Consider the following 11,196-nt stretch of genomic DNA (forward strand, 5'->3'; position numbering starts at 1 on the left):
GAGACTCGGGGTTGTCCCCACGTGACCTCAGAGCACTCCCCCTTGGCCTTGGGCCACCAGGATCCCCCCCATGGCCCTGGGCCACCAAAGGTACCCCCACGAGGCCCTGGACCATGCGGGATGTCCCGGGCCCCCAGGGATGGCCCCAGAGGGGTCTCAGCCACCAAAACCCACCACGCCCCAGAGGTCCCTTGAGGATGTCCCCACAAGTCCCCAGGTAGCCCCGTCCTATGTCACAATGTCCCCAGCGGTGCCTCGGCCACCTGGGATGAGCTCGAGGAGGTCCCTGGACCACCCAGGAGGCCCCCTGGAGCCACCCCGCAGCGCTCGGGATGGCCCCATCCCATGCCCCAACGGCCCCAGAGGTCCCCAAAATCCATCCAGAACGGCCCCAGAGGTCCCTTGGAGGTTCCCTTCCTCCTCGAGCCATGGCGTCATCCCCAAGGCGAGGGGTGGGTGACACCAGTTGCCGTTGGTCGATGCCCGTTGACACCGGTTGCCGCCTGCTGCCGCTGGTCGATGGTGCTTGACACCAGTTGCCGTGTCCGCCCTCGGGGGGGCTCAGAGCTTGAGCTCATTGGCCACTTTGGAGGCGATGTTCTTGAAGGCCATGGAGGTTCCGGCGATCCGCTTGAAGCGGACGCCGTTGAGGGAAAGCCGCGGGAGTTTGCAAACCTCCATCTCCCACTGCACGAAGGAGTCATGGCCGGGGGCACCGTGGGCACAGAGCAGCACGAAGCGCTCCTGGGGCTCGCAGCGGCAGCTGTTGGCATCCAGAACCTTCCGGATCTCCCGCAGCATCTCGCCAGGCTCCAGGGAACTCGTGGTCTTCATGCTCCACGTGAAGCGCAAGGAACGGGGCTTGACGTCGCGGCCGGCGCCGTCCCGCGGGTCCTTGTCCGGAGCCACCGAGGGTCTGCGAGGGGGGGGACAATGGGATCAGGGGGGTGGTGGAGCCTGGCATCGGCATCAGGATCAATGGGGTGGCCCACGGATGGCACCAGGAGCAGTATGGAGGATCCTGGGTGTCACCGTGACTCCCTGGAGTCAGGGACTGGAACTCCTTGGGTGGCACAAGGACCCCCCAGACACCAGGACCAGTATGGAGGTGTTGGGGACCCAACAGACGTCACTGGGACCAGTACAGAGGCCTTGGGTGGCTCATGGATGCTACCAGGAGCACTATGGAAACCCCTGGGTGGCACAAGGGCCCCACAGACAACACCAGGGGCACTACGGAGGTCCTGGGTGCCCCATGGATGGCACCGGGAGCACTATGGAGGTGCTGTGGGTGTCCTCAACGTCCTCCCCCCGCTCACCTCAGCGTCTCCACCCGGTCCTTGCTCTCGGGCTCGTGCGGGTTCCTCGAGAAACAAGAATTTTGGGGGAGGTGAAATCAATGGGGGGGGGGATGGGGGAGGGAATGGGAGCAGCTCCCCCCCCACCCAGCACCCAGACACCACGGGGGTGGGGACAGGGGATGGGACAAGGGGGACACACACGGACACACACACACAGGGACACAACAGCAGCAGCCGAGCGGGGCCGGGGCCATGCGGGGCCGTGCAGTGACAATGGGGGGGCTTGGGGGACATGCGGGACGGGGGTGGCACCCAGCACCCAGGGACACCAGCACCCAAGGGACACCAGCACCCAGGGGACACCAGCACCCAGCACCCTACCTTCTGGCAAACCTGAAAGACAGATTTCTACAACGACAAACAGAAGAGAAGGGCGACGTTGGGGGGGGGGGGAAGGGAGGGAAGAGGGGAGGGACCCCTCCAATCTGGATGTCACCCCCCCACCCTCATTTCAGCACCCCCCCCCTCCACCCCAAATAGAAGGGGGCAGCAGGAGAAGCTGGGATGAATCCCCACCACAACCCCAAGCTGTCACCTCCCTGGCTTTATGGGGTGACCCAGGAACAGGAGGGGACATGGGTAGGGGGTCCCCAAAGGGGTGGGAGGAGGGGACATGGGGGGGGAATACACAGTGGGGTGATAGGAGGGGATTGGGGAGACCACAAGGGACATGGAAGAATCCTGGGGGGGGACACACATGCAGGAGCATGGGGACACACAGAGACCCCCCCCACGAGGGACATACAGAGGGGACACAGAAGACCCCTGGGGCAGGGCAGGGACACGGAAGGGACACACATGGGGACAAGGGAACACACGGAAAGGACACAGAGCATCCCCGGGGGGTGGGACATGAGAGGGGCCCTGGAAGGGTGATAGAGGGACACAGAGGACCCCTTAAAGGACACGGAGGGTCCCCAGGGTGCCGTGTCCGGTGACACACATGGAGCGGACGCACATGAGGACAAGGGAATGCACAGAGGAGCCCTGGAGGCACAAGGGGACACGGGGCAGGGGACACACGCACAGAGAGGGCCCGCAGGGGTCCACGTGTGCAGCCCAGGGGTCACAGGCAGAGGAGCCACACACGGGGGGGGGGACACACACGGGGCTGCCCCCATCGCTCCCACCCCCAGGTGCTCACCTCCGCACGAACTTGGAGGTGAATTTGCTGAAGAGGCTGGAGCCGGGGGGGCCGCGCCGGCCCTGGCTGGCTCCGGAGGGCGATGGGGGGGGCCCGAGGCCGGGGGGCGCGGGGGGCAGCGCGTAGGGCAGGCCCGGCTGCTCGCGGCCCCGCAGCTGCCCCGCGTGGAACGTGCTGCGGCTCGAGACCCCCCGCGGGAAGCTGGGCCGCTCCCCCCCGGCCTGGCTCACGTTGTGCGCAGAGGGGGAGGCGGCCGGGACCCGCCCGGGGGCGCTGCGGGCGAGGGAAGGGGGTTAATGGGGGGCAAGGGGAGCAACACGGCAGCCTGGGGACCCCAACGTGTAGCAGGGAAGGGTTGGCAACACACAGCACCCCACAGCACGCACCAGCACCCCACCACACCCCAGGGACACCCGCTGAACCCCACAGCACACACCAGCACCCCAGGGACACCCGCTGAACCCCACAGCACACACCAGCACCCCAGGGACACCCACTGAACCCCATAGCACACACCAGCACCCCACCGCACCCCAGGGACACCTGCTGAACCCCACAGCACACAGCAGCACCCCACTGCACCCCAGGGACACCCACTGAACCCCATAGCACACAGCAGCACCCCAAGGACACGAGCACCCCACAGAACCCCATAGCACCCTAGGGCCACACCAGCACCCCGGGTTCACACCGGTACACCACTGCACCCCGTAGCATCTCACTGAACCTCAAGGACACCCCACTGCACCCCAGGGACCCCTGACAGCATACTGGGAATGTGCTGGCACCCCACAGCCGCCTGGGGACCTGTCAGGGACACACAGCACCCCACTGCTCCCAGCAGCAGCCAGAGGCCATGCCAGCACCCAATAGCACCCTAGAGACATGCTGGCACCCCACAGCACCCGAGGGACCCACTGCCACCCCACAGCACCCAAGGGAACCACTGCCACCCCACAACACCCCAAAACCCCCTAGAGGGTGACCCCCCCCATAGGACAAAGGAGGTGGGAGGGGGGCCTTGCCTGGGCCGGGGGGGGTCGCAGTTGGCGTCGGTGGCTTTCGGGTGCTGGCGGGCGCGGGGGGGGGCGCCGGGGGCCGGGGGGGCGGCGGGTGAGGGCCGGCAGCCCGGCGTGGGGAGGCTAGGAGAGAAAAGCGGGGGCTGGGGGTGGGATGGGGTGTGGAGGTCGGGAGGGTTTGGGGTGTGGGGGGGGGTCTGTACCTGTCCTTGCCGTTCTGCAGCGAGCTCTGGCCCAGGCTGGCTCGATCCAGTAGTGGCGAATTCCGGCTCCGCGTGGTGCCAGTGGAGAGGACGCTGTTCTGTTGGGGGGGGATGGACACGGTGAGGGTCACATGATGGACACATGAAAGGGGGTGGGGGGGCCGGCATGGGGAACCCCCCTCCAATGGAGGACTTGGGTGTTTGGGGTCCCTCATGGGAACCAGGGCACTCTGCAGGGGTGCAGGGGTTTGGCCCCATCACACAAAGGATTCTCCCCCTGCACCCCACCCGGTGCCACACATGGGTGCCCCCCCCCAGTACTGACCGTAGAGGGTGATGGGGTGCCCTTGGCTCGCTCCAGGCCGGGCAAGGGGCTGGGGGGCACCTTGGCTGTGCTGCCCGCCCGGCGCCCCCCCTCCTCCTCTGTCCCCCCCCTCTTGTTCTCCGCGTTGGCCGCCTGCGTCTTCTTGGAGTAGGAGGCCGAGGTGGGGATGGAGAGGCCGGCTGGGGGGGGAGGAAGGTAAAATGAGGGGGGGCCCATGGGGACATCACCCCACTTGGACCTCCCACCTCACCCCCACCCTCAGGGATGTGTGCTTCCCCCTGCTACGGAGCCATGCTCCCACCCCATAGGGACCCCCCCCCCATCTCTGCACCTCCAGGACCCCCTTCTCCCAAGGGATCCATACCTGGGAGCCCCCTTTCCACCATGGGATGGGGGTACCCCCCTTGTCCCCCCCCTCACCCCGTGGCGGGGCTCACCCTGGTCGCTGACGCGGCGTTTGGGGTTGGCGGAGACGCTGCGCTGGACCTTGTGCGCCGGGGACGGCCCCGAGCTGTTGGCCACCTCCGGGGCAGGCCGGGGCTTCAGGGACAGGCTCTCCTCCAGCTGCGGGGACAAGGGGGTACACTGGGACATGGGGGGGGCACAGGGGGACATGGGGGAGCATGGACCGAGGGAGCGTTGGGATGGGGACCTGACATGTGCAGGGCCAGGGACGCGCTGGCACCAGGCACAGCTGGGGATGGGGACAGGAACGTGATGGCACGGGCAGGGTGGTGACACCCCCCCCGCACGCTGCTCCCTCAATGTTCCCTTGTTGGCCCCACGGGGCTCACCCCGTCCTCTGCTCCAGCACATCCATGTCCCCACACTCCTCGTGCCTCATGGTCCCTGTGTCCCCTCAGCCCTGTCATGTTCCTTGCTATTCCCGTGTCAGCCCCTCTGCTCCAGCACATCCATGTCCCCGTACTCCTCGTGCCTCATGGTCCCTGTGTCCCCTCAGCCCCATCATGTTGTCATTCCCGTGTCAGCCCCTCTGCTCCCTGTCACATCCATGTCCCCGTACTCCTCGTGCCTCCTTCCTCATTGTCCCTGTGTCCCCTCAGCCCCATCATGTTGTCATTCCCATGTCAGCCCCTCTGCTCCCTGTCACATCCATGTCCCTGTACTCCTCGTGCCTCCGTCCTCATTGTCCCCGTGTCCCCCCAGCCCTGTCATGTTCCTTGTCATTCCCATGTCAACCCCTCTGCTCCCTATCCCATCCATGTTCTCACTGTGCTCCCGTCCGTGTTCTGTCATTCCCATGTTCCTTGTCCCCAGATCCCCTCCACATCCCCTGCTCTGTCCTCATCACCCTCATGTCCCCTCCTTGTCCCTTGTCATTCCCATGTCCCTCCTCATGTCCCCCCCATGCTCCATCCCACCCATATCCCCTCTCCCCTGGGTCACCTCTCCCTCTTGTCCCCATGTCCCCTGCACCCCTGTGGTGTCCCCACTGGCCCCGCACCTCCGAGCTCTTGTGGTCCAGCAGCAGGTAGGTGGCCATCACCTCGTTGTACTTCTGCCCCACCAAGGATTCCTGGATCTCCTCCCGCGTGTACCCCATGGACACCATCAGCTCTGGGAGGGGGAGGACACAGGCCTCAACGGGACCCCCACATATGGGGGACCCCCTACCCCTCAAAACAGCATGGTGAGGGGGTCCCTACCTGTCCTCCGGGGGTCCTTGTAGTCTGGCACAGGTTCCATGTAGGGCTTCAGCTCATCGTCCTCGTGGCCCACGTTCATCCAGCGGTCCTTCATGATTTGCTGCAAGTGGGGGGCAGGACACCAAAGGGGGGGCTTGGGGGTCCCAGAACCACCATGGGGTGACCAGAAGGTCCCGAGTGCTCTTGGGGGTGACCAGGATCACATGGGGGGGTTGGGGGTATCCAAGGTAGCTGGAATCAAGTTGGGGGTCCCCAGGACCACACTGAGGGTGCTTGGAGGGTCCCACAGGTGTCCAGGATCACACTGGGGGTCCCTGGTTGGTGCTATGGGTGTCCAGGACCATGCAACACCACTCTGGGGGGTCCCAGCATCACGTTGAGGGTTCCCAAGACCATGCTGGGGGTGCCCTGGAGGTCTCAAGGTTGCCCAGGACCATACTGTTGGATGCACCTGCACCATGCTGGGGGTCTTGGGGTGCTCTTGGAGGTGCCCAGGACCCTGCTGGGGGTGCTCCCATGGGTGTCCTGCCCACCCCACCACCCCCCTCACCTCCAAGGTGCCCCTTTTGGTAGGATTAAGGATGAGGAACTTCTTGAGCAGGTTCTCACAGTCGGTGGACATGTAGAAGGGGATCCTGTACTTGCCCCGCAGCACCCGCTCCCGCAGCTCCTGAGGTGGGAAACACCCATTGGAACACCACAACCCCCCCAGGGATCCCCCCGGGACCCCCAAAACCGGGCCTTACCTTCAGGTTCTGCCCATCGAAGGGCAGGGAGCCACTGACCAGGGTGTAGAGGATGACCCCCAGGCTCCAGACGTCCACCTCGGGCCCGTCGTACTTCTTGCCCTGGAAGAGCTCGGGGGCTGCGTACGGGGGGGACCCACAGAACGTGTCCAGCTTGTTCCCAAACGTGAACTCGTTGCTGAAGCCAAAATCAGCGATTTTGATGTTCATGTCGGCGTCCAGCAGCAGGTTCTCGGCCTGGCCCAGAAGGAGAGCACCCAAAAGGGGGTTAGGGGGGTTTTGGGTGCTGCTGGCACCTCCCAGCAGGTGCCAGGGACACGTAGGTGCAGCCATGGGGGTCTCAGGCATGTCTGGGTGCTGCCCTGGGGGGGTCCCGGGAACACCCAGATGCCACCCTGGGGTCAGGAGGGTGTGGGGAGCACCCCTGGGTGCTATTGGACATCCCGGGGTGTCAAGGGGTGCAAGTGGGGGGCTCCTCACCTTCAAGTCCCTATGGACAATGAACTTCTGGTGGCAGTACTGCACGGCTGACACTATCTGCAGGAGAGGGGGGTGTCAGGGGGGGATCCCCAGGCCCCTGGGGACACAGGGGGGTCCCCAAACCCTGCTGGGGGGGGTGTCACACCCACATTCCCCTCCTGACCTGTCGGAACTTGGCCCGGGCTTCCTTCTCCTTCATGCGTCCGTGGGCTACCAGGTAGTCAAACACCTCACCTGGGGGGGAGCACAACGGGGGTGAGAGGCAGCTCTGCCTGGTCCCTGCCTGCTGCACCCCCTCTGCCGGTTCCCTGCCTGCTGCCCCCCTGCTGCTCACCCCCACTGGCGTACTCCATGACCAGGTAAAGCGTCTTCTCCGTCTCGATCACCTCGAAGAGCTTCACTGCAAAGGGGACAAAGTGGGGCTGAAGAAAGGGGAGACCCCCCCCAAGGGCGGTGGGGTGTGATGGGGGGACACAGGAAGTGCCGGTGTGCAGGAAGCGGGGGGCTCACCTATGTTGGGGTGGTTCAGGACCTTCATTATTCGCACTTCCCGGAAGAGCTGTGAGTAAACAGGGAGGAAAAGGGGGGATGAGGGGGTGGGAGATGCCACAATCCCCCCCCCTTGTGCCCCCCCTACCCCAGGCACCGCACTCTGACCTTCTGTAGGCTGGAGGAGTTGAGCTGCGTCTTGTCAATGATCTTCACAGCAACCTGGGGGGGGGTGTGGGGTGTGTGTGTCAGGGATGTCCCCAGCCATCCCCACACTGTGCTGGCGCTGGGGAGGTGAGGGGCAGGGGAGCAGCATTGCCCCAGAGCTGTCCCCACATGTGGTGGCACCCACAAGACAAGGATCACAAGCCCACCCTTGTGGTGGCACCCATGGGACAAGGACCAGGAGCCCAGAACTGTCCCCACACTGTGGTGGCACTTCTGGGGCAAGGGCTATCCCTGCACCACGGTGGCACTCAGGGCCAGGAGCCCACAAGTGTCCCCACTGAGTAGTGGCACCCACAGGACAAGGATCATGAGCCCATCCCTGTGGTGGCACCCATGGGACAAGGACTAGGAACCCGAACTGTCCTCACACTGTGGTGGCACTCAAAGGACAAGGATCACGAGCCCATCCCTGTGGTGGCACTCATGGGGCGAGGACTGGAAGCCCACAGCTGTCCCCACACCACAGTGACACTCACTGCTGAGCAGCAGGAGCCCATCTCTGTGTCACGGTGGCACTCACAGCACCCAGAGCTGTCCCCACAGGATGAGAACCACCTGAACTATCCCCACCCCATGGTGGCACTCACAGGCCAAGGACCAGGAGCCCAGAGCTGTCCCCTCACTATAGTGGCACTCACAGGGTGAGGACCAGGAGCCCATAACCGTCCCCACGCCGCGGTGGCACCCACAGGCCAAAGACCACGAACCCATCCCAGCGGTGGCCCTCATAGGGCGAGCACCACGAGCCCAGGGCTGTCCCCACTCGCGGCCGAGGTGCAGGCGCCGGCCCCGGTGCCACGGTGGCAGCAGCAGCGCTGTCCCCGGCGCTGGCACTCACCTCCTTGCCAGTGAGAACGTGCCGGGCCAGCTTGACCTTGGCGAAGTTGCCTTTGCCGATGGTCTTGAGGAGCCGGTAGTTGCCGATGTGGGGCTGCTCCTCTGCCGCGCTGCCCGAGTTCCGGCCCCGCAGCATGTTGGGCTTCCCGACGCCCTTCCCCTCCCCGGGCTGCGGGGACACCGATGTGACAATGAGCTTGGGAAGGGGGGGGGGTTTGGTGTGTCCCCCCCCGTACAATTCCCAAAGGGGTTCCAGAGGCGGTGGTGCTGGGGCTGGAGGAGCAAAGTCCGGGAATGCCGTGTCCATGCGCCGCGCCCGGGCAGGCCGGGAGCCGCCCCCGATACCTGACGCAAGCGCCGTGGTTTCGGGCTGACTTTGGGGGGTTTTGGGGGGACGACGGGGGGGGGTGGGTGGGCAATGGGGTCTCACCCCCTTCTTCAGAAGGGGGAACACAAAGACATGGCTGCCCCCTCCTCAAAACACCCTAATTTCACCCCAAAACGAACAGCGGCACCTTCAACCCATGGCTAAAACAAGGGGGGGAGCCCAAACCTCCACCAAGGGGGAACCCCCAAACCTCAACCACGCTGCAACCCAAAAGCACCCCCCCACAGTAAACACGGGTTTAGGGGCACTTTATGGGGGTGCCCCCATGGGGAGGGAAGCGCCAGCGCTGAGCGGTGTCACCCCCCCTCGTGCTGTCACCACTCCGGTGACACCGGAGATAACGGGAGCGCGTGAGCGGGTGAGGAAGTGGAGCCAACCCCCCCTTTGGGATGAGGGACATCGTAGCCCCCCCCAGACCTCGCTGGGGATGGGGGAGGGCACAGACTTGGGGTGCCCCCCCTCCGTGGGAAGGAACCTGCAGGAGGGAGGGGTAAGGGGGGGGTGGCCAGAGCGGGCAATGGCACAACCGGGCACCCGGATCTGGGGGAAAAGAGGCTGTTCTGGGGTCTGGGCTGAAGGGGGGGGCGGGATTTTCCCCCTCCCCCCCCAATCCAACACTTTGCTTGAGGCTGCTGGGAAAAAGTGAAGGAAAACGGGGGTTTTGTGCCAAAAATCTGCCGTGGCAACGGGGCGGGGAGAGCGCTTCACCATCTGCCGGAGCCAGGGGCGTGCGGCGGCGCCGGCACCCGTTCCCCCCATTCCCGGGGGGGGGCCGTGGCTCTCCAGGGCCTCAGTTTCCCCCTGTCCCGTCCTGTCCCAACCGGCTCCATGGGGGGACTCACCGTGGGCGACCCCAAGGCGGCCGAGCCCGCGGCGGTGCGGGCGCTGCCCAGGGGCCGTGGCGGAAGCTCCGGGAGTTCAGCTCCCCACGGAGCGCCGGGAGCGCCGAACCGGCTTGACCGGTTGGGAATGACGCCGGATGGGGCGGGAAGCAGGGGTTGGGGGGGGGGGGGTTTGGGGTGAAAATGGGGTGGGAAAAGGGAAAGAGACACGTTGGGGCAGGAAGAGGATGGATTGGTTGGAGCTGGAGGCAAAGTGGTGGGAATTGGCAAAGGAGTGGTGGTGGGGGGGTGATGGCGCAGTGGCCAGGGGTGATGTCAAAGGGGCTAGGGTGACATCACAGGGGTCACAGTGACATCACTGGAGCTGATGGCACTGGGGTTGGGGTGACATCACAGGGGCCAGGGGTGATGTCACTGGAGTTGGGGTGACATCACAGGGCCCAGGGTGACGTCACTGGAGGTGGAAGTGATGTCACTGGGGTTGGGAGTGACAACACAGGAGTCAGGGGCAATGTCACTGTGATTGGGGGTGATGTCACAGGTGGCTGGGTGACATCACAGGTGGCTGGGTGACATCACAGGAACCAGAGGTGACATCACTGTGGCTGTAAGTGATGTCACCGGGGCCAGGGTGATGTCACCCTTTGGATCTAAAGATCCCAGCAGGAAGAGATGCCGGTAACCAGGCACCAGCACCGGGTTGGGTTGCGCCTGTGTCCCCCCCCAGGAGGTACTGGAGCTGCTTTAGGGGTGTCCCTATGCCCCCCCGGCGGTGCTGGAGCAGCTCATGGGGATCCCTGTGCCCCCCAGCTGGAGGTGCTGTAGCAGCTCAGGGGGTGGTTCCTGTGTTGCCCCCACTGGAGGAGCTTTGGGGGGGGGCCCTGTGCCCCCTCACCAGAGCTGATGGAGCAGGTCCTGGGGGGGTCCTTGTGTCCCCCCACCAGAGGTGCTGGAGCAGCTCATGGGGGTCCCTGTGCCCCCCCGGAGATGCTAGAGAAGCTTTGGTGCTAAATGTCAGACAACTCAGTTATTTTTGGGTCTCTCTCACATCCCTGCCCATAGTATATGATGGAGCTCACAGGGGGAGCTGGGGGAAGACACCTCAATTCCAGCTCTGGTTGGGGGATGGGACGGACACAGACACACACCCCCCCCCCCGCTGCTGCCCCCTCCCCAATTCCTCCCTATCCAGAAATCATTCCCCTCGTTCCTTATGTAACAGCAGGGAAAAACAGGGAAAAGGCCCAAAGCAAGGAGGGGGTGGCCCAACACCATGGTGATGGCCACGGAGCTTGGGGGGGACGGGGGGGGCTAGGGGGGCACCACCTCTGTCCTCGTAGCTGGGGGCACCCATAAAATCCTCCCCCAAGCCCAATGCAGCATCACAACGGGGTCCTTCACCACCACTTGGGGTGTCCCCCCCCAAACTGGGGGTGCCGTGCAGCTCTGGGGAAGCTGTACACCCCC

The 11,196-nt window shown here is 65.0% G+C and overlaps 1 protein-coding gene across 5 annotated transcripts; it reads right to left on the reverse strand.

The window, feature by feature from the left end:
* Window positions 1-142: 142 nt before the first annotated feature.
* On the reverse strand, window positions 143-9,749 carry MARK2 (microtubule affinity regulating kinase 2). Of its 5 annotated transcripts, XM_062613092.1 has the most exons (19): window positions 9,730-9,749; window positions 8,501-8,668; window positions 7,603-7,656; window positions 7,456-7,504; window positions 7,280-7,345; window positions 7,109-7,179; window positions 6,946-7,002; window positions 6,466-6,702; window positions 6,270-6,389; window positions 5,720-5,819; window positions 5,518-5,630; window positions 4,490-4,616; window positions 4,053-4,231; window positions 3,728-3,825; window positions 3,531-3,647; window positions 2,506-2,778; window positions 1,683-1,709; window positions 1,320-1,364; window positions 143-916 (listed from the first exon to the last, which is right to left on the reverse strand). In XM_062613092.1, exons 2-19 carry the CDS (start codon window positions 8,633-8,635, stop codon window positions 562-564), a joined length of 2,223 nt encoding a protein of 740 aa, XP_062469076.1. In that variant the 5' UTR covers window positions 8,636-8,668; window positions 9,730-9,749; the 3' UTR covers window positions 143-561. The 5 variants fall into 5 exon arrangements, with proteins under 5 accessions (XP_062469076.1, XP_062469071.1, XP_062469073.1 ...); XM_062613087.1 differs by lacking the exon at window positions 9,730-9,749 and having other exon boundaries at window positions 8,501-8,887; XM_062613089.1 differs by lacking the exons at window positions 3,531-3,647; window positions 9,730-9,749 and having other exon boundaries at window positions 8,501-8,887.
* Window positions 9,750-11,196: the final 1,447 nt, after the last annotated feature.

The sequence above is a fragment of the Pezoporus occidentalis genome, unplaced genomic scaffold, assembly GCF_034315485.1.
Source record: "Pezoporus occidentalis ecotype Australia unplaced genomic scaffold, CSIRO_AGI_Poc_V1 ctg1639, whole genome shotgun sequence".
NCBI lineage: Eukaryota > Metazoa > Chordata > Aves > Psittaciformes > Psittacidae > Pezoporus > Pezoporus occidentalis.